Source organism: Erpetoichthys calabaricus, chromosome 10, assembly GCF_900747795.2.
Source record: "Erpetoichthys calabaricus chromosome 10, fErpCal1.3, whole genome shotgun sequence".
In the NCBI taxonomy this organism is placed as follows: domain Eukaryota; kingdom Metazoa; phylum Chordata; class Cladistia; order Polypteriformes; family Polypteridae; genus Erpetoichthys; species Erpetoichthys calabaricus.
This window is the reverse complement of record NC_041403.2, coordinates 124570774-124592942: the sequence shown is the minus strand read 5'-3', so window position 1 is coordinate 124592942 and position 22169 is coordinate 124570774. Positions and strand designations below refer to the sequence as shown.

The 22169-nt window shown below is 37.1% G+C and overlaps 1 protein-coding gene across 1 annotated transcript in view; it reads right to left on the bottom strand.

The window, feature by feature from the left end:
• Positions 1–22169, bottom strand: part of LOC114659405 (ubiquinol-cytochrome-c reductase complex assembly factor 1) — a 103569-nt gene that overhangs the window by 9973 nt on the left and 71427 nt on the right. Inside the window, exons 7-8 of the mRNA XM_028811875.2 lie at positions 7543–7620; positions 5183–5296 (exon numbers count right to left, since the gene is read on the bottom strand). Of these exons, the coding sequence (XP_028667708.1) occupies positions 5183–5296; positions 7543–7620 (192 nt within the window). The remainder of the gene's footprint in view (positions 1–5182; positions 5297–7542; positions 7621–22169) is intronic.

Below are 22169 nucleotides of genomic sequence, written 5' to 3'. Positions count from 1 at the left end.
GTGCCTTTGCCATGTAGTTGAAAATCACAAGAGCTATTACATTCATTGCTAAAATAGCATAAATTACTGTGATTTAACATAGCTGGCCAATACACTTGGTATACAAGTTTGAAGCTATTCACTTACACCTGACCCAAGGATTGCAATTATAAGAAAAATGAATGCTCATGTACAAAGCTGTTTACTTTTTGATCAATTTATTATAACTTCTAAAATACCTACATAAAGTTTTTTTCCCAAGTTGCAAATTATGGCCAGATTACTATATATAGATTATATTAAAGGAAATGTTTAAAAGCAGTTAAATTCTAGGCAAGAAAATGTTAGTTTAAGTATGGCAAAATTCATCTATTATTCATTTACTCTTATATAAAAAGACTTCCACAAAGGCTCCTTGGTTTTGCTGGTGTTCAGTTGTAGGTGGTTTGAGTCGCACCATTTAACATAGTCCTTGATTAAGTTCCTATACTCCTCTTCCTTCCCATTCCTGATGCAGCCCACGATAGCAGTGTTGTCAGTGAACTTTTGCACATGGCAGGACTCCGAGTTGTATTGGAAGTCCGATGTATATAGGCTGAACAGGACTGGAGAAAGTACAGTCCCCTGCGGCGCTCCTGTGCTGCTGACCACAATGACAGACCTGTAGTTCCCGAGACGCACATACTGAGGTCTGTCTGTAAGATAGTCCACGATCCATGCCACCAGGTACGGTATGGTGAACTTTTAATGTTCCAATTGATTATAACATTCTAGTACTTTTTAGGCCAAATGCTTTATATATATTTGAATGCATATTTAATTTTCTTGTTTTTTTTTTTTATCTTGGTCAGTCAAAAATACAAATGTTTTAAAGATAGTGATAATTATCAAGTAGAATAAAAAAAACTATAAACTATGAAACAAAACAAACAATTGTACTGAAAACCTCTACCTTCTCATGAAGGACTCTGTGAACTCAGCTTAGGTAATTCTCCTCATGGAATTGCTCAGCTCTTTAAAAATCGTGTAGCTTTAATTAAAGAGGTTGCCTTAGCTCATGGAATGAGTACTCAAGGAAAGTAATTACAGTGAGTAATGATACAAGTGGCTGCCAACTTGCAGGCTCCCTCTCTATGTGATTTAACTGCTGTAGAAATGGATGCGATTATATTTTCTACAGTTTGTCATTGGCAGTATAAGCATTTATATGGTGTAACATGAAACAACTTGCAGTCTGTTCTAGTCTTCTTTTCTATGGTTAGTTTAAATGTTTCATGAAACTTTATTGCTATATTGCACATTATAATTCCATTTCACAGATGTGAACAGTCTATTGCCTGGTCAGCCAACAGAAAAAAAGACAACTATGGGGGAGGTCAGCAAGACCACAAAACACTCTGATCCAAAATAATCAACAGTGAACTTTCCAAACTTGTTTAAAATGTAAGTTCATTACAGTTAAATGACAACACATGCCATATACTGACAAATGAAGGCTAAGAAAAGAGCCAGCTGTGAAATGCTGGCAACATTACAAGGTTACATGATGTTGTTTAAGAGAACAACCACCTCATAAGTAAAATATAGCCATATAGCTTTTGGTACTAATTAAAGCTATTTGATTGGTAAAGTACTTCTCCTCATAAACCTTTCTGCTTCTCCCTAGTTACAGTCCTAGTGCTTAGAAAATTTCTCTAAGACTTACAGTACAATCTACTGAAAAATAATTTTGCACATTCAACCTGACACATTGTTGTTATTTAATTTAACATTACATTACAAGACCTCATGAGATTTAACACACAAGAATAATTAACATCATCATCTTCTTTGTTTTCCATTTCTACTTCTGTGTGGGGTCGATGCGTCTGATCAAGCATCTCCATACAGTGCAGTTCTACACATCCTCGCCAGACAGAAACTTTTTCCTTCAAATCTACTTTTAATTTACTCATTCACTTCTATTTCACCCTTCCCTGCTTTATCTTTCCCCGTACTTCCAAACCCATCACTTTTTCCACACATATTCATTGACCCTCTTCATTACATGTCAATACCACTTCAACATTCTTTCCTGTACTTTCCACACATCCATGTCACCATTCTCATGTCTGCCATATCCAACTTCTGCTCCTACACACCCTTCACTGTCCATGTCTCAGCTTCATATATCATTGCTGGTCTTACCACTGTCTTAAAGACATCATCTTTAAACTTTACCTTAATTCTGTAATTGCACAATACTTGTGATACTTTCTTCCAATTGTTCCATCCATGCTGCACACTTTGTGTTATTTCTGTATCTAATTTATACATTGTAGGATAAAAACGGGCATCCTCCTGGGGAGAAGCATGGTTTATTACCCAGACAAGAAGCCAGACTGGAAAGATGGATGGATTAGCTGCTGGGATGAGAAAATAACTCTGTGCCCAGCCGGTGTAAAATAATGGATGGACCAGCAAAACCTGGGAGTCGGGAGAAGTTCAATCCGCAATATGTCAGGTGGCAGTGGTCCTCACATAGGAAACCAGTCATGAACCCTGCAGGGGCTGTCGGGGCCCCAACGTTCCAATAGAGGCTGCTGTCAGGGGAGGACCTCCCTACTTTCATTATGACTCGGAAGTGCTTCCCAGAAGACATGGCATGGCCCCGGAAGCATTCCCAGGTCTGGAATAAAAGGAAGCCTACTGCCACACATGGACAAGCCAGAGTCAGGAGGCAGAAGGAAAAGATTTGTCTGGAAATAAGGTTATTTGTGCAATAAAAACCTTTATTTTGCACCTGGGACTCTTTAGTGAGGTGTGTCTGGGGTTTTGGGGCTCAGTAGTGCCCTCTGTCTTTTACAACATTTTGGGTTACCACCTATCCTGGGCATTTAATCTTATCCAGTCTTTTCAGTAGTTCTCCCTGCAGTCTAACTTCTAAATTCTGATCATCATTAAACCTCACATATTATGTCTTCTTCCTGTTTATCTTCAAACCTCTGTCTTTCAAAGCACTTCTTCAACTTCCTTTCCACTACCTCCTTGTGGTGCTACACAACATAATGTCTTCAGTAAAAAGCATGAATCACAGGTATTGATCTTTTATCCCTTGAATCAATACCTCCATAACCTGCTCACAGAGGTGACAACACACCAAACAGAAAGAGGTTTTACAGGCTGACCTTTCTGGCAGTTGTAGCTAACACCAGAGAACAGTTGCCATGTAAAGACACTAGTTAAAGATGTCTTAAATCTGTACAGTAAGAAAAAACTAATACTTGTTACCCAAAAGGTGAGAGGTTAAGTCTGGAGGATGCAAGTAATCAAAAATGGGTCTTTTTCTACAATCCATGCTTAAACAGGGAACTTCAAAAAATGTTTAAGTATCCTTTTAAAGGAATACTCAACCCAAAAATGGTATTTTTATGTTACATATATTTATGTGTTACAAATACTTTGTAGTGGTGGCCGAGAAAAGAATTTAATTTCACATTTTCGTGGAGAAATTACATAATGAATATTCAAGATGAACAGGCACTGTGGTGACCAGTTCTGGAAAATGACAATCAGTGTGAGAAATATCCATGGAAAAAAAAACTTACTCAACTTGTGCCACATAATCCACAAATTCATTTTCCTTTGGTATGGTCCATATGTGCAAAATGTGTGCATTTTTGGTAAAATATTATTAACAGTTACTTCCTGAAATAAGAACAACAGGAAATAAGTCTTTCCTATAACACTGTGTGCTTGAATTGAAGACAGAAATCTTGGGCAATGAATGAGGAGGAGTGCCAGATCTTCAATACATTCAGCTTCCTAACCTATCCTATAGGTTTAGTGCTTTAAAGTCTGAGGTCACATTGAGTCATATTACACAGGAGTACCTACTATTTTATGTTAGAAATGTGAAAAAAATCAGTCCACCCTAACCTTAAATGACTACTATTTTCTAAAACATAATACTGCTTTTTAAAGTCTTTTAAATGCTTGTAGACCCTTGTGCAAATTAATTGAAACACACTCTGAAAACAACAAAAATCAGTTTGCTTAATTTTTTTATTATGAATTCTATTCAAATATTCACATCAGTACATGATATGACCTCCTTGACTCTTGTGAAGCATCTGGATGTGATCTGGCATGCAATCCACCAATTATGAAAAGTCTTGGAGGATTATAGGATATCTGTGTCAAACTTAAATTAGTGCCTGAGTCATGTTCTCCATGGTTGTGCAGTCCATTCCACAAAGTCGTTGCTTACAAAAAGACCAAATATTTTTAATTGGGTTTAGTTCAGGAGAGTTTCCATGCCACTCCAATATGTTCATTTTAATTCTCATCGAAAAATTTCCACACGTTTTGATGTGTGAAATGGGGACAGATCTTGTTGAAAAACACCTGATCCATCGGGAAGTAACTTATTCAGTTCTGGAACAACTTTTCTGCAGAAAATTTCAATGTACTGTGGTGAGCGCATCATGCCCTCAAATGGTTGCAAGCAACTACTGCCATAATAGCTGAAGCAACCCCAAAACATCTTTTTTTGGGTGATTCACACAATGTGGTGTTTTTCAACAAGATCTGGCCCTGTGTCACACATCAAAACAACTGAAGAAATTTTTCGATGAGAATCAAATGAACATACAGGAGTGGCCTGAACCCAACTGAAAATGTGTGGTCTATTTATAAGGAACAATTTCATGGAATGAACTGGTAAACTATGGAGAAGATGATTTAGGCCCTAATTCAAGTTTGGTACCGAGATCCCAAAGTACACCAAGACTGTTCAAAATTGGTGGATTCCATGCCAAATCACATTCAGACGCTTCTTAAGAGCTGAGGCATGTAGTGATGCAAGTATATGAATATTATTCATAATAAAAAAATTGAGCAAAACTAATTTTTGTTGTTTTCAGAATCTGTTTCAATTAATTTGCACAAGGGTGTACTATTTTTCATCTGTCAACACTACAGGAGCTGGATCAAGAACTCTCTGTTCAGACCAAGACATGTAGAAGAGAATAAGTGCTATGTAGAGGGTAATAGTTAGGTAATATAAAATATCAGAAGGGGAAAAATAAGGGTCTGTTGCTATGGGGTTTGTCAACATTTTATATGGGTCCTGTACAGCATAATATATATTTTGGAATAAGGGGAAATAAACACAAAAAGTTATATTGTTCTAAAGTTTACTATTGTGAGCTTCAGCATTTACCTGCTTTCGGACATACTCCACCATTAACTCCAGCTGTTGAGGGTCTTCACACTCTTTATTGAACAAGTTTCTCCAGAGCGCTGCAGCCAGCACACTATCATTAGATAATATTCCCTAAAAAACAAACCGAAAAGATTATTGTTGGACTCTTTTACTGACTTCCTAAAGACCACTGTTTTAAGTTACATTTGAATTTTAAATGCCCCATGATATATAACTGTTGCCTCCCACCATCCTAGGATTGGTCCTTGCTTTGGGAATGATGTGGTCAGGATAGACAGCAGACCCTCGTTACCCTAAGTTTGGATTGAATGGGTTCTGAAAAGAAAACAAACAAAAAACTGAATAGATGGATCTAAAGTACACTCTAATGTACTTACATTTAATCAGGTATTAATGATAATTTGGTTTACTGGCAGCTCTGAAATGCAATTGACTTTTCCCACCTATGGCTGTGGCTTGCCCAGTATTCAAGGCATATCCATGTTCTGGTTTCTTTCCAATTAAGCAGTTTATCACAAATATTATATTATCTTTCACTAAAATAAGAAATTGATTTGAATCACTAATATTTTTTTAAAATCTGCAATAGCATTAGTGAACTCAAGTCATTGCTGGACTGAACAGTATTCAATATCACAATCTAAACAGTTGCAGTTTTTTCTGACTGTCATCATTATTTAAGTTTAAAAGTTTCCAAAGACAATGCTGAGATGAATGACAAAAGTGAAAGTTGAAAAGTCCCTGGGAGACCTCATTTGTCAAGAACTGCCCAAACACATAAAATAGAAACATTCGTTAACGAAAAATGGAGCGGCAGATACAAGTGTCTTGAGACATTTTGCAACCCATCAAAAAATATAAAACGTTTAGCAATATTAACCTGGCCAAGAAAACTACTGCGTAAATGCAAACCACTGATTTCCTATTTTCCTATATTAAGACACTGTCTCCTTATTCTGTGATCTAATAAACTACTAAGAGAAGTACACAAGACCCAATTATGGCTCTAGGACAAATGTGCCTCAGAATAACCCCACTCTCCCCAAACAACCTGCCCTAATCCATAGTCTTAGATATTTTTTATAAACAAACCTATAGTCTAAATTGGCCAAGGTGCAGGTTTATAAATAAACCATGACGGGTGCAGATACCTGAGATACTTTTGCCAATTTCATTGTGAAGCATGTAAATTGCCAACAAAGCTAGCTAACATTAGCAGTCACACCCTCTTACAACAAAAATATGCATTCTTTCTCACTAACCTGAACATGTGCAACATGTGGACTTAAATCCGACACAGTGTTGATTAGCAGTGATTATGAAAATTTAGACAGATAAGAAAATTTTAAAAACAGAAGGATGGATGAATGACAACATTATGAGTAGCTTCACAGATACACAGTCAAGATGTGAAAACTACAACATACTAAACAATTTCTACCACATACAATCTTCAATAAGAGAAGAATTAGACATCATGTCAGTTGTCGTGCTTTTATAGAATAAAAGGGAACTTTGCCTAGATCCTTTGTGACCCTGCTGCAATTACAATAACAATTTCCATGTGAATGAATGGATACTTAAAAAAATGGCTGTGGTGGGGAGGTCTGAAACATTGAGATTATTGAATTTTTGGACGATTACAATACTTTCCCTATGAGAAAGTAAATCAGACTCAGGGAGGTCTAAAACTTTGAGATTCATCAAGATCTCGAGGTCAAACTTTGGGACGATCACAATATTTTCCCTATACTTCGTATACGAGAAAGTACAAAAGAAGGCATAGTTTATGAAAGCATCTGCACTTTTACTGAATTATCTTCCTTTGTGTTTCAGGTTCTGTGAAATGTAACGTAAAAAACTAGAATACTTTGAGATTTCAGAAAGTTAGACTTTGTAATTACTGTATAATAATGTAAGTGGGTCTGATTAGGTGAAATAAATTACATGTAAGTCCTCTATACAGTATTTGGCTCTTTGTAAAGTCTGAAAAAATGCAGAAAGAACACAAAGAGATTACAATATTAAATGCTAACTGAAAATATATAGAAAAATATCTGTAAATATGTATGTTATTAAATATGCTAAAAACTAAAATAGAAGAACATTTAAAGGTGGCCTTTGTAATTACTGTATATTGATTTGACAGTGTATATTCTGTGGATCATCTGAGGCATTATTATTATACAAGGCAAAATGATAACAATACATCCAACCATCCATTTTCTATAGCTTTTTTTTCCTTTCCCAGGGTTGTGGGAAGTTGTAAATAATAAAAAATATACAGTAACATGTTTTTATTCTCAGATGGCCCAGCCATGATATTGAGGCGTATACAAGTAAAACAGTCTACTCACCTCATCATATCCAAAAATAGCAGCATAAAAATTCTCTGTCATTACTCGTATGCTTTCCTTTAAAGCCACGGAATCAATCTATAAACGGAAAAAATAGCAATCAGCGATAACCAAATGCTGTATGCAACTTTACGTTCACTTACTATAAGTTAAGAACTTAATGAATAAGCCATTCAGGCTGTCCAGCTCATTTGATTAGCAATGCTGTCCAACAATTTCAGACATTGTTTAGAAACTACTTAGAGCTCTGCTTCAGCTACATGACTCAGCAGTTTGTTTCAAGGGCTTCAATTAAAACAATTATTATATGAACAGATTTTGTTAGTTTCCATGTATGTTAATCCATTTCTATTTTGTTTTCTTTGTATTTTAACAAATATGTGTCCTGAGGTGCACTAATTCTGCATCTAGAAATTTGTAAAATTTTTACTTGCATTTTAGCTGATGACTTGTCACAGCACTATGTGCCTGTGCTAGGTAAAGAGCACTATATAAAAATAAATTTGATTGAATTTGATTTCAAATCCCATGGATTTAAATATACATGAAAATAAGCATACAAGCTGTGTTTTATAAAACCTAAAACTAAAGTGAGAAGCACGTGTACAAACATCTTTTCACCCATACCTGAATGTTATCAGTAAACTACTGTTTGGCCATTTTCAAAAGGATTTATATTTTCATCTTGGTCGGGAGAATTACTTATGAAGGTAAGAGGTTTACATGAAAGCAAAAACAAATTAAAAAAAAAAAAAAACATAATGTTCAGCTAACAACAAGTGTTAAAATCATTAAACCTAAAGGCAAGATGGACAACCTGATCATGACAACCTAAATGAAAATGCCTTAACATATACTGAAGGTCAGTAGATGGGTGAGGCAGAAAATCTTTGGAAAGCATGCAACAGGATTGTTTTATTCCATTTAAATAAATGCTGATTTTGCTGTTGACAACAATGAAATACCCTCCATTTGAATATCATTATTTAAAACGTCACTTGGTTAAAATGTGACATTCATTTATACCAGTCGGTTTTTGTTAATCACTAATTAGAGTACTATGTTCACTATAAAACTATACAAATCTCAGAACAGTAAGGAATTCACCAACGTTTTCTGAAAAGCATGTTTTCAGATTGGATGGACGTTTTTTGCTCATGATAATAAATAGCTCATTGAGGGGTTATTGGTTATCAAAGTCCATCCTTACGGACTCCTGCCAGTATCTGCATTGCATCCTTGAAAATGTTATTATGTATAATAATGTTATTCCAGTACATCTGTAAATTGTATCTGTGTATGGGTTTCTTACAAAAGGAACTGTCTGCCTACTCATAATAGAAATTTGCCTGCTGTCATGACCATAATTTGTGCATTTCCACAGTTCATCTATTTCTTCTATGATGAAAGGGATAAATGTTGATATAGTAGGCTCTGATCCATATAGCATAACATTTTGCAATGAAGCTATGAACCAGAGATGCAAAAATACTGTATTTACTATTTAGTGCTCAATACCATTGTTTAAAATGATTTCAATTTAATAAACTGTAATGACAAGTATCTTTCAATACTGAAGCAAATGTTGTATTGAAAGAAACTGCACAAAATTATTTTGATCAAATATGTAATATCATATGACTGCTTCTTGCAAATTAAAATAGCTTCAATTGTATTTTTTGTTAAATGTTAACAAAATTTTAATTAAACAATTTTAAAATATTTAAAGTAGAAAAATAATCTTAAAGCTCAGAACTCTGAAACTAATTTTTTACACTAAAATAATAAAACTGAAAATGCAAGAAACCTAAATATTACAATTTTATAACCTATTAAAGCAAAAACAGGAAATCAGAAACGTAAAACTTTATATGGTCCTAACAGTGAAAAATGTTCTCTGACTAATATTTGTAAATATCACTTGTGAAAAGCAACTACAATTTTGTAAAAACTGGGAAACAAGGTCTTTGGTGGGTTGGAGTTTGTGGGAACTGTAAAGCCTTACAGTGCATCAGTCCTTCAAGCAACTGGCAACCAAGAGGAGGTATTAAAAAGAAAAAGAAAAACATATGTTGAGATTTGTAATAGTGACTTCATGCAATTCCTTTGCTGTTTAAACAGTTTCATAAAATGCATTTATTCAAACAGTAAAGTGTAAGATGGCATGGCTGTGCAAGAGTCTATATACTAGAGCTGTGCTTTCACCTATAAACCTGTCAACACCTTACAAATTCCCTTTAGGCAGTAAAGAGCACTAAATAATACTTCTCAGACAGTCAAATTAGCATATTTCTGAAGAAACAAGATATTGATATACTTTCTCAAATAATTATACAAAATACCGCTAGTATGTAAAATACAGTATATAGTAATTGAAAAATTAGCAATAGCAAAATGTCGTGACGTACTTCAGAAATATTAAAAAAACCTGCTTTGTTGCATATTTTTTTTCTGCTATGAGATTAAAACACTTTTGATGGAGATTGATAGACTCCAGAATGAAAAAGTCTTCTAAGCCCTTTTCAGCATATGTCCAAAATAACCACTATATTAAGGGAGATAACTAATTTGTAGTTATCTTTGAAATTGTAGATATCTGTCCAGGAATCACAAGCGTAATTTCAAAGAGAACAGTTCACATTTAATGCATATAGCAATGATATAAACAAAAAATGCTTTTAAATAACAAAAAAATTTGGAACAGGCAAGATTAGGATACTGTATTGGGGGGGATATATAAGCATCATAATGCTTATATATCTAATATTTCTTTATATAAGATAACTTGACTCAGTACATTATGAAAGATGCATTTGTTGGACTTAAGGATCAAGATTTTACTTTACCTACAAATGTTTATGCATGGGCGGCAAGGATGCGCAGTGGGCAGCGTTGCTGCCTCGCAGTTAGAAGACCCGGGTTTGCTTCCCGGGTCCTCCCCTGTGGAGTTTGCATGTTCTCCCCATGTCTGCGTGGGTTTCCTCCGGGTACTCCAGTTTCCTCCCACAGTCCAAAGACATGCAGGTTAGGTGCATTGGCAATTCTAAATTGTCCCAAGTGTGTGCTTGGTGTGTGGGTGTGTGTGTGCGCGCCCTGCGGTGGGCTGGCGCTATGCCCGGGGTTTGATTCCTGCCTTGCGCCTTGTGTTGGATAGGATTGGCTCCAACAGACCCCTGTGACCCTGTAGTGAGGATATAGCAGGTTGTATAATGGATGGATGGATGGATGTTTATGCATGCACATTAATTACCCTATGTCCTGTAAATATATATACAATTACAACTTGAAAGTTTAAAGAAACATTTATCTGCCTTAAATAAATTAACTCAAAGCCAACCCAAAATAATTTTATTATATATTATTATATGATACCACTTATATGTTATCACATGATGAGCAGCAAATGTGAGCGATGGTGCTCACATATGTTGTGACTAATTAAATTCGCCAAAGTATATTTAAGCTTATATTAAAAAACAAGTATTAAGTGCTCAGTATTTTTGAAGGCATCTATTGCACATTAGGTGAAAATGAAAAATTGAATTAATATTTATCTTATGAACCTCTGAAAGTCCGAAAAAAATTCTGGTCTTCAGTTTTGTTAAACAACTGCATTTTTTATATAAGGTTATATAAGTATTTGGACAGAGACAACTTTTTTCTAATTTTGGTTCTGTACATTACCACAATGAATTTTAAATGAAACAACTCAGATGCAGTTGAAGTGCAGACTTTCAGCTTTAAGTCAGTGGGGTGAACAAAAAGATTGCATAAAAATGTGAGGCAACTAAAGCATTTTTTAACACAATCCCTTCATTTCAGGGGCTCAAAAGTAATTGGACAATTGACTCAAAGGCTATTTCATGGGCAGGTGTGGGCAAGTCCGTTGTTATGTCATTATCAATTAAGCAGATAAAAGGCCTGGAGTTGATTTGAGGTGTGGTGCTTACATGTGGAAAATTTTGCTGTGAACAGACAACATGCGGTCAAAGGAGCTCTCCATGCAGGTGAAATAAACCATCCCTAAGCTGCGAAAACAGAAAAAACCCATCCGAGAAATTGCTACAATATTACGAGTGGCAAAATCTAAAGTTTGGTACATCCTGAGAAAGAAAGTAAGCACTGGTGAACTCAGCAACGCAAAAAGACCTGAACGTCCACGGAAGACAACAGTGGTGGATGATCGCAGAATCATTCCCATGGTGAAGAGAAACCCCTTCTTAACAGCCAACCAAGTGAACAACACTCTCCAGGGGGTAGGTGTATCGATATCCAAGTCTACCATAAAGAGAAGACTGCATAAAAGTAAATACAGAGGGTGCACTGCAAGGTGCAAGCCACTCATAAGCCTGAAGAACAGAAAGGCTAGATTGGACTTTGCTAAAGAACATCTAAAAAAGCTTGCACAGTTCTGGAAAAACATTCTTTGGACAGATGAAACCAAGATCAACCTCTACCTGAATGATGGCAAGAAAAAAGTATGGAGAAGGCGTGGAACAGCTCATTATCCAAAGCATACCACATCATCTGTAAAATACGGCGGAGGCAGTGTGATGGCTTGGGCATGCATGGCTGCCAGTGGCACTAGGACACTAGTGTTTATTGATGATGTGACACAGGACAGAAGCAGACGAATGAATTCTGAGGTGTTCAGAGACATATTTCACTTGTTGATGACTAAACTTCACACAGAAAGGCCCACAAACAAACAGCAACTGAAAGCCGCTGCAGTAAAGGCCTGGCAGAGCATTAAAAAGAAGGAAACCCAGCATCTGGTGATGTCCATGAGTTCAAGACTTCAGGCTGTCATTGCTAGCAAAGGGTTTTCAACCAAGTATTAGAAATGAACATTTTATTTCCAGTTATTTAATTTGTCCAATTACTTTTGAGCCCCTAAAATGAAGGGATTGTGTTAAAAAAATGCTTTACTTGCCTCACATTTTTATGCAATCATTTTGTTCACCCCACTGAATTAAAGCTGAAAGTCTGCACTTCAACTGCATCTGAGTTGTTTCATTTAAAATTCATTGTGGTAATGTACAGAACCAAAATTAGAAAAAAGTTGTCTCTGTCCAAATATGTATGGACCTAACAGTATACCTGCTTATAATATTATAGAAAGTAAGATACTTGGAAAAGGGGATGTGTTATATTTGGTCTACTTCATGTCTTAACTATATGGAAAAGTCAGAATATGTGAATGCCATGGAGCAGCATAGGGCACTTTACAGACTGGGCTAATAGTGCAGAATGAGCTGGTTTTAACAGTGATCTGTGCTGATAAAACTGTGTGAATGCAACAACAGCTTGATGGCTCAAGAATGCATGAATATAACTGAGATGGCACACCAAGACTTCTTTGCATGTTTCAACAGCATGACCATAGCCATTGCATTTCAAAGCTATTTTCAAATAAGATTTGCATCAAAAAAGCAGGTAACAAATTTTTCTACATCATATTTTTAATTGTTTAGAATTAAGAAGCTATCTGATACATCAAAAGTAAAGATAATTAAGACGTCTGAAAATACATTCTTCCCTGCATTTTGAAAATAGTATACAACTGACATACAGAGATAATACAGAAAAGAGCTGCCTGCCTTTAAAAAAAACAATCAGGACAAAATCAATTTATGTTATTTAAGTAAAAAAATATGCAATTTGCATTTGTTTATATGAGGAAATTGAACTAAAAAATAAAAATATAATCACTATTTAAATTATAACATACTTAAAAGATTAAACAAAATACAAAATTATATTCCAAAAATTACATATTTCTCAACATAATTCAATTTACTAATTTTACAACATAGTTAATAATTACAAAACACTTTTCAGGTATGTTCACTGAGGAACTAATTAGAAATGCACAACTGTAGCTTAGGAGAATGAATTTGCTAGGCTACAACCACCATTTGCTGTCAGGAAATATGAACATCAGAAGTTCACATTTTAAACTCTAATCTAAAGATCGGTAAATTAACATGTACAATGTGACACAGGAAATGATATGAGAGAACAAACACACATACATTTTAAAGATCCCTAAAGCAATTGAAGAAAGATTTAAGATGTCTTACTCTACAGCAGAATGTCAAAAAAATCTGCAATTTGTCACACAAACAGTAAGGCATCTAATTTTAACTTTTTGACCTCTGACTTTTCCAAGAAATTCCTTAAAGACTTTGTGACTGAGTTTATAGTTTCAGGCAAAAGATATGTAAACACAGTAATGATACAGACACAAAGAAGGTGCAGAAAGTACCAATTATTGCTACTGGATAGTCTAGTGTTCCCAAATCCCACTCATATTTTTAGTTATTCTGTACTCTCCCTTTGTGTTGGTTTGAACCACAATTAAAACTGCAAGGCCAATAAAGCATATTGGTATGTTTATTATGGTAAATTATGTTGAATCCTTGTAAACACACTAGACTGAATGGATTTTAAATGTTTCTAACAGAACCACAGAAGCCTACAGATTAATTTACATGATGTGCATATCTCTTAGATATACAGTATTACTGCTCAAATTTCACAAGTCACCCAAGTGACCGAATAAGAACATTAGAATAATCACAGTTAACAATGATATAATAGAAATTAACTGGAATATTTTTCCCCAGGAATTCTTTTAACTGGTGTTTTCGCTTTCCTTTCCCCTACCAACATCAAAATGTTTATGCTAATTTGAATTCATATTGGCATGATTTTTTTTTTAACATTTAACCACTGAGAATGATTTTTGTTTTACTGATTGTTTACCATGACATGTGCATTAATGTATGTAAGTGGTGTAAGGTTTTGCATTTTACTTTGATTTCAATTGTATTGCTTTACATTAAAATCACTGATTTGAAGTTAATAACATTTCTTTGTTTTTCCTATCATTGCTGGAATAGATCCTAGCTCCCTGGACCCGAGATCAGAATAGTAGGTATATACAGTAAAATGAAGAAATGCATTTTTTAGCAAATTAATGGTAGCAAATATTATTATAATTATTAATAATCAATGATAATAATGGATGCTATCACTTAAGTTTGTGTTTCTAATGTGAACTAGGTAGTGAAACATATCTTTAAGCTATGCAAGTATGCCTATTTCTAATAAAAAAAAAAATCCAGAACGCACATCAATTATGGGAAATTTGCAGGGAAACTATACTGCAGTACTAATCTTTGTTGTTTTTAACAGATATCTAATTTTTTATTCCTATAAAAGAAACATTTTACTTCAATGTATTCATCTGAAAAAGGAATATTGCATATTAATTAATTTCATTTACATAGTCCTTTCTAACCTACTCCAAGTGCTTAACATTGACAATGGGGAACTACTTCAACCATCAGCACCAATGTGTATCATCAACCTGGATGATGTGATGGCAGCCATTCTTACGCCAGTATGCTGAATACATATTAGTTCTTAGGTAGTGAATGGGTGAGGGAGATAGGGGATAAGAATGACAACAGAGAGTTAGGACTTCTTTTTTACATTTCATCTGAAAGACCGCACCGGTTTTTGGAGCACAGTGTTTCCATCACTGTAAAGGGGCATTGGGATCCACACACAGACTACAGAGTAAACACCCCCAGATGGCCTCAACAACATGTCTTCCAGTAGCACCTAAGTTTTTCCAAGATGGTCTCCCATCCAAGTACTGGCTGGGCACAGACCAGCTTAGGTTCAGGTGGATTACCTCTTCTGAAGTGCAACTGGTATGGCTGCTGGCAAAATAATGTAACTGAATATGCAATGTTCCCCAGTCTGGCAGAAGAACTCTGAGAGATACTCTCTAACTACATGTAGTAAATGTTTTTTTAAACTATTGAATGATTTCTAACAACCCCTGAAAGCAAAATGTCAACACAGTTGTAGAGTGGGGGTTATACTGCAGTTTGGGGGGTAGTTGGGGTGGATAGACGGGGGCAGGATAGTAGAGTTTAACCAGAGGTCAGATAATAGCTAATGACAAGGAACGGCGTTACTGTGGCCTTCCCATAAACAGAAAAACGTATTTTTGGCCAAAGTCACTGCTATGTGAATGGCAGCAGCTCATCCTTTATGGTGTGTTTATTTAAGTGGTCTATTCACAGAGTAAAATGAACACTTCACAAAGATACACTGCAAGTCAACAAAGATAAGTTTACAAACATCCTAATGAATCGGTTCATACATCAGTTAGCAAGGGCATTAAAGTGACATACTGGTTACAGCATCTGCCAGAAGGGTCTTCTACTATTCTGTGTTTTAGTGCCTAAACTCTGCTAGTGTGACATCTGCACATTTTCCCCATGTTTTCATGAATTCTTCTCTGAGTAATCCAGTTTTTCTCCCATATCTCAAAGAAGCACATATTAGGTTATCTGATGATTACAGTAGACTGTTAGTCACTTTAATGCCCTTGCTAACTGATGTATGAACAGATTTATTAGGATGTTTGTAAACTTGGCCGAAGAAGAAGGAGAAGAAGAGGGGGGAGACGTGTCCGGAGGCAGGAGGAGAGGAGGAAAGTAAAGAGAGTGGAACTAAGGGTAGGAACTTTGAATGTTGGCAGGATGACTGGTAAGGGGAGAGAGTTAGCAGATATGATGGAGAGAAGGAAGGTTGATATATTGTGTGTGCATGAGACTAAATGGAAGGGGAGTAAGGCCAGGTGGATTGGAGGTGGATTCAAATTGTCCTATCATGGTGTGAATGGGAGGAGAAATGGGGTAGGAGTTATTCTGAAGTAACAGTATGTCAAGAGTGTTTTGGAGGTGAAAAGAGTGTCAGGCAGGGTAATGATTATGAAGCTGGAAATTGGAGGTGTGATGATGAATGTTGTTAGTGCATATGCACCACAAGTTGGGTGTGCAATGGGTGAGAAAGAAGATTTTTGGAGTGAGTTGGATGAAGTGATGAACAGTGTACCCAAGAGACAGAAAGTGGTGATTGCAGCGGATTTCAATGGGCATGTTGGTGAAGGGAACAGTGGAGACGAGGAGGTGATGGGTAGGTATGATGTCAAGGAGAGGAATGAAGAAGGTCAGAGGATAGTGGATTTTGCCAAAAGGATGGACATGGCTGTAGTGAATACGTATTTTAAGAAGAGGGAGGAACATAGGGTTACGTACAAGAGTGGAGGAAGATGCACACAGGTAGATTACATTCTTTGCAGAAGAGCTGATCTGATGGAGACTGCAAAGTGGTGGCAGGTGAAACTGTAGTTAAGCAGCATAGGATGGTATTCTGTAGGATGACGTTGGAGATCAAGAAGAGGAAGAGAGTGAGGGCAGAGCCAAGGATCAAATGGTGGAAGTTGAAAAAGGAAGACTGCAAGGTTGAGATTAGGGAGGAAGTGAGACAGGCACTGAGTGGCAGTGAAGAGTTACTAGACAGCTGGGAAACTACAGCAGATGTAGTAAGGGTGACAGCAAGAAGGGTGCTTGGCGTGACATCTGGAAAGAGGAAGGAGGAAAAGGAAACCTGGTGGTGGAATGAGGAAATACAGGAGAGTATACAGAGGAAGAGGATGACAAAGAAGAAGTGGGATAGTCAGAGAGATGCAGAAAGTAGACAAGAGTACAAGGAGATAAGGCGCAAGGTGAAGAGAGAGGTGGCGAAGGCTAAAGAAAAGGCGTATGATGAGTCGAATCAGAGGTTGGACACTAAGGAGGGAGAAAAGGACCTACACCGATTGGCTAGACAGAGGGACCGAGCTGGGAAAGATGTGCAGTAGGTTAGGGTGATAAAGGATAAAGATGGAAACGTACTCACAAGTGAGGAGAGTGTGTTGAGCAGATGGAAAGAGTACTTTGAGAGGCTGATGAATGAAGAGAACGAGACAGAGAAGAGGTTGGATGATGTGGAGATAGTGAATCAGGAACTGAGCTGGGAAAGATGTGCAGTAGGTTAGGGTGATAAAGGATAAAGATGGAAACATACTCACAAGTGAGGAGAGTGTGTTGAGCAGAGGGAAAGAGTACTTTGAGAGGCTGATGAATGAAGAGAACGAGACAGAGAAGAGGTTGGATGATGTGGAGATAGTGAATCAGGAAGTGCAACGGATTAGCAAGGAGGAAGTAAGGACAGCTATGAAGAGGATAAAAAATGGAAAGGCCGGTGGTCCACATGACATACCTATGGAAGCATGGAGGTGTTTAGGAGAGATAGCAGTGGAATTTTTAACCAGATTGTTTAATGGAATCTTGGAAAGTGAGAGGATGCCTGAGGAGTGGAGAAGACGTGTACTGGTACCGATATTTAAGAATAAGGGGGATGTGGAGGACTGAAGTAACTACAGGGGAATAAAATTGATGAGCCACAGCATGAAGTTATGGGAAAGAGTAGTGGAAGCTAGGTTAAGAAATGAGGTGATGATTAGTGAGCAGCAGTATGGTTTCATGCCAAGAAAGAGCACCACAGATGTAATGTTTGCTCTGAGGATGTTGATGGAGAAGTTTAGAGAAAGCCAGAAAGAGTTGCATTGCATCTTTGTGGACCTGGAGAAAGCATATGACAGGTGAGAGGAGCTGTGGTATTGTATGAGTGGCAGAGAAGTACGTAAGAGTTGTACAGGATATGTACGAGGGAAGTGTGACAGTGGTGAGTGTTAGGGAAGACTACAGTAGGAATGACGGATGCATTCAAGATGGAGGTGGGAATACATCAGGGATTGGCTCTGAGCCCTTTTTTATTTGCAATGGTGATGGACAGGTTGATAGACGAGATTAGAAAGGAGTCCCCGTGGTCTATGATGTTTGCTGATGACATTGTGATCTGTAGCGATAGTAGTGAGCAGGTTGAGGAGACCCTGGAGAGGTGGAGATATGCTCTAGAGAGGAGAGGAATGAAGGTCAGTAGGAACAAGACAGAATACATGTGTGTAAATGAGAGGGAGGTCAGTGGAATGGTGAGGATACAACGAGTAGAGTTGGCATAGGTGGATGAGTTTAAATACTTGGGATCAACAGTACAGAGAAATGGGGATTGTGGAGAGAGGTGAAAAAGAGTGCAGGCAGGTTAGAATGGGTGGAGAAGAGTGTCTGGAGTAATTTGTGACAGACGGGTATCAGCAAGAGTGAAAGGGAAGGTCTACAGGACGGTAGTGAGACCAGCTATGTTATATGGGTTGGAGACGGTGGCACTGACCAGAAAGCAGGAGACACAGCTGGAGGTAGCAGAGTTAAAAATGCTAAGACTTACACTGGGTGTGACAAGGATGGATACGATTAGAAATGAAGAGGGTCAGCTCAAGTTGGACGGTTGGGAGACAAAGTCAGAGAGGCGAGATTGCGTTGGTTTGGACATGTGCAGAGGAGAGATGCTTGGTATATTGGAAGAAGGATGCTAAGGAAAGAGCTACCAGGGAAGAGGAAAACAGGAAGGCCTAAGCGAAGGTTTATTGATGTGGTGAGAGAGGACATGCAGGTGATGGGTGTAACAGAGCAAGATGCAGAGGACAGAAAGATATGGAAGAAGATGATCCGCTGTGGTGACCCCTAACGGGAGCAGCCGAAAGAAGAAGACGACAGTAGACTGTTAGCAGGCTTGAAATGGAATGATGTCTTATACTGGAATGGTTCACAGTTTGTATCCAATACTGCTAAATACAACATACCCAAACCCAACAACTCCCATCTAAATTTTGACCTGCACTAAGCATTTTGATTAAGTCATGCTATTACACGTCACAGTGATGTCACAGTTGAACAGTTGTATCATTTGATTTACTATAAAAGAAATAGTAGAAGATTTTAATACACATACACACAGAATGAAACAACCCTCCTTGCCAAGACTTATCCAGAAAAACTGCCTAATATAAAAAGCAGAGAACTGAAGCACGGTCACGTAAACGTGCATAAATCTTCACATGCCATCATGTTGTCAGCAGTCAAAAATTCACAAATGCAGCCATAACAATACATGTACTGTGCTAGCTCTGCTTAAGTATAGTTTATGTTAGCCAAAGGGGACTTTTGATCACTAAGGAAAATTAGCATTTTCTATTACTGGAACATTGTAAAAAGCACTGCATATTTAACAGTACATACACTTAAAAGGTTGGCAACAAACCCCCCATTCAATGAATTTATTTAATTATTTTTTGTTGTCTATATTTGCCTTGGGTTGATCTGTTTTTGACCCCAGAATATATTAATACTAAGGCTGACATTATGGATAAAATTATGAATCATTGAAAGCTATTCATCACAAAAATAAGTGACAGAGGTATTCTAACAGCATTAGTTCACAAACACCTGTGATTTTTGCATAGGTGTAAAGTGGAAATGTCTGAATATATATTTTAAATGCACAGTTTACAAAGTGAAATTTTTTATATCAGCTAATTGTAAACATATGTCAGCCCAACAATACCAGTTTCATGACCATATACCCTAATTGGAAGCATATATTTCTATAACCAGGAAATCAATTTGTTACATTTTCCTTGTTCTCTGATTTCCTGTATCAATCATTCAGAGTAAAGATGACACTATTCAGTTCACTACATTAAAAAAAATCCCTAAAAAGCAAACTATATGTCAAAAGTGTTAGAAAATAAATAGACTGACAATTTACAAAAGCACTCTTCCTGAACATACAAGGCTTATAAATTAACCCTGCATGACAGTGGGCATATCAGTGAGCTGGCCCTGTTCAGGGCCAATTGCTGGCTTGTGCCTGATGCTGCTAGGACAAGCTCTGATTTCCTGTAACCCTGAATTGCATTAAATGTGTATGTGTTCACCCTGCGATGGACTGGCACCCTGTCCTGGTGCTGTTCCTTCATTTTGCTCAATGATTGCAAGGGTAGACTCCAGGTGTCCCGCGCATCTACCCTGGATAAGCAGGTTAGAAAAATGGATGGAAAGCATTTGTATAGCGTTTGTTCAGAGTAACTAGCAGCCTTGTTCTCTATTGCTTAACTTTTCCTTTGTAATCACAGAAATGGATGCAATGTATACTGATTTTACAAGTGTACCTGAATAAAAGCACCTGACAAATAAAAATAAGTATCATTTACTATATTTGTTACTTTGTTTATTCTTTTTACAAAAATAGTTTCTGTTTATTGACTAAAACAACTCATTTTCTTAAGCAAAAATAATCAACTTATTTTCTATCTGAAGTATTAAGCACTTGGTTGGCCTCTTTACTGTTCCTTGCAAACTGGGAATCAGCACTTAAATTCAACCTGAAACGTTGCAGATATAAGATTGTTATACATTTTGCACTTTGTTTCCTTAGTTTGTTTTTCTTTCATTTTGTGTTTTGTGTCTCTTTTTCGGTGTCAAAAATACAAATACTTCTCAGCAGGCTCTGGTTTCCTTAGCTACAGTCAACATGCCTTGGACATAATTATATACAAAAATGGCAGGTTTGAAACTGCCTTATTGGGTGGATGTTTTTCTTGTGGTAATCAGGCATAATACTCGGCCACCACTGTAAGATGTCCTGCTGGAGTGCAAGGTCAGCCAAAAAGAAGCAAATAGTGCTCTGTAATCTGAACCAGATGAACCATCTGGACCCTGCTCGCTCAATCTTTAACAGTATGGTCCTGAATGTTACTATATGAATTCTCTACGCAAACCGAGAGAGATTTTTCCAGATTACCGACTCTACTGTTTCAAATTCCTGAGAGTCATGTCCTGGCTGGTTTCAGCTCATTGCGTGACAGAATTCTTGTGATCTAGGTTCAGAAAATGAGGACCATACTGAAAGAATGCTGCAGATGAATAAAAGGACCCACAATACTGCTTCAAACACAAATTGGCTCAGTGGCTTGATAACCTCTCATGGTTGAGTATTATGCCTGTGTACAACCAGGAAAAACACGAGTTTAATCTGTGAAGTATTTACAGTTTTTCATTTCACAGTCATTTAATACATGCAAGAAAGGTAGCATGTTTCAAAATAATTCTATAGCTTGAGAAAATATGATTGATTAACTTATTTGGTTACTATATGTACAACATCAATTCCAAAGATGACAGCCATATTATAGTATATATACAGTGCATCCAGAAAGTATTCACAGCGCATCACTTTCTCCACCTTTTGTTATGTTACAGCCTTATTCCAAAATGGATTAAATTCATTTTTTTCCTCAGAATTCTACACACAACACCCCATAATGACAACATGAAAAAAGTTTACTTGAGGTTTTTGCAAATTTATTAAAAATAAAAAACTGAGAAATCACATGTACATAAGTATTCACAGCCTTTGCTCAATACTTTGTCGATGCACCTTTGGCAGCATTTACAGCCTCAAGTCTTGTTGAATATGATGCCACAAGCTTGGCACACCTATCCTTGGCCAGTTTCGCCCATTCCTCTTTGCAGCACCTCTCAAACTCCATCAGGTTGGATGGGAAGTGTCGGTGCACAGCCATTTTAAGATCTCTCCAGAGATGTTCAATCGGATTCAAGTCTGGGCTCTGGCTGGGCCACTCAAGGACATTCACAGAGTTATCCTGAAGCCACTCCTTTGATATCTTGGCTGTGTGCTTAGGGTCGTTGTCCTGCTGAAAGATGAACCGTTGCCCCAGTCTGAGGTCAAGAGCGCTCTGGAGCAGGTTTTCATCCAGGATGTCTCTGTACATTGCTGCAGTCATCTTTCCCTTTATCCTG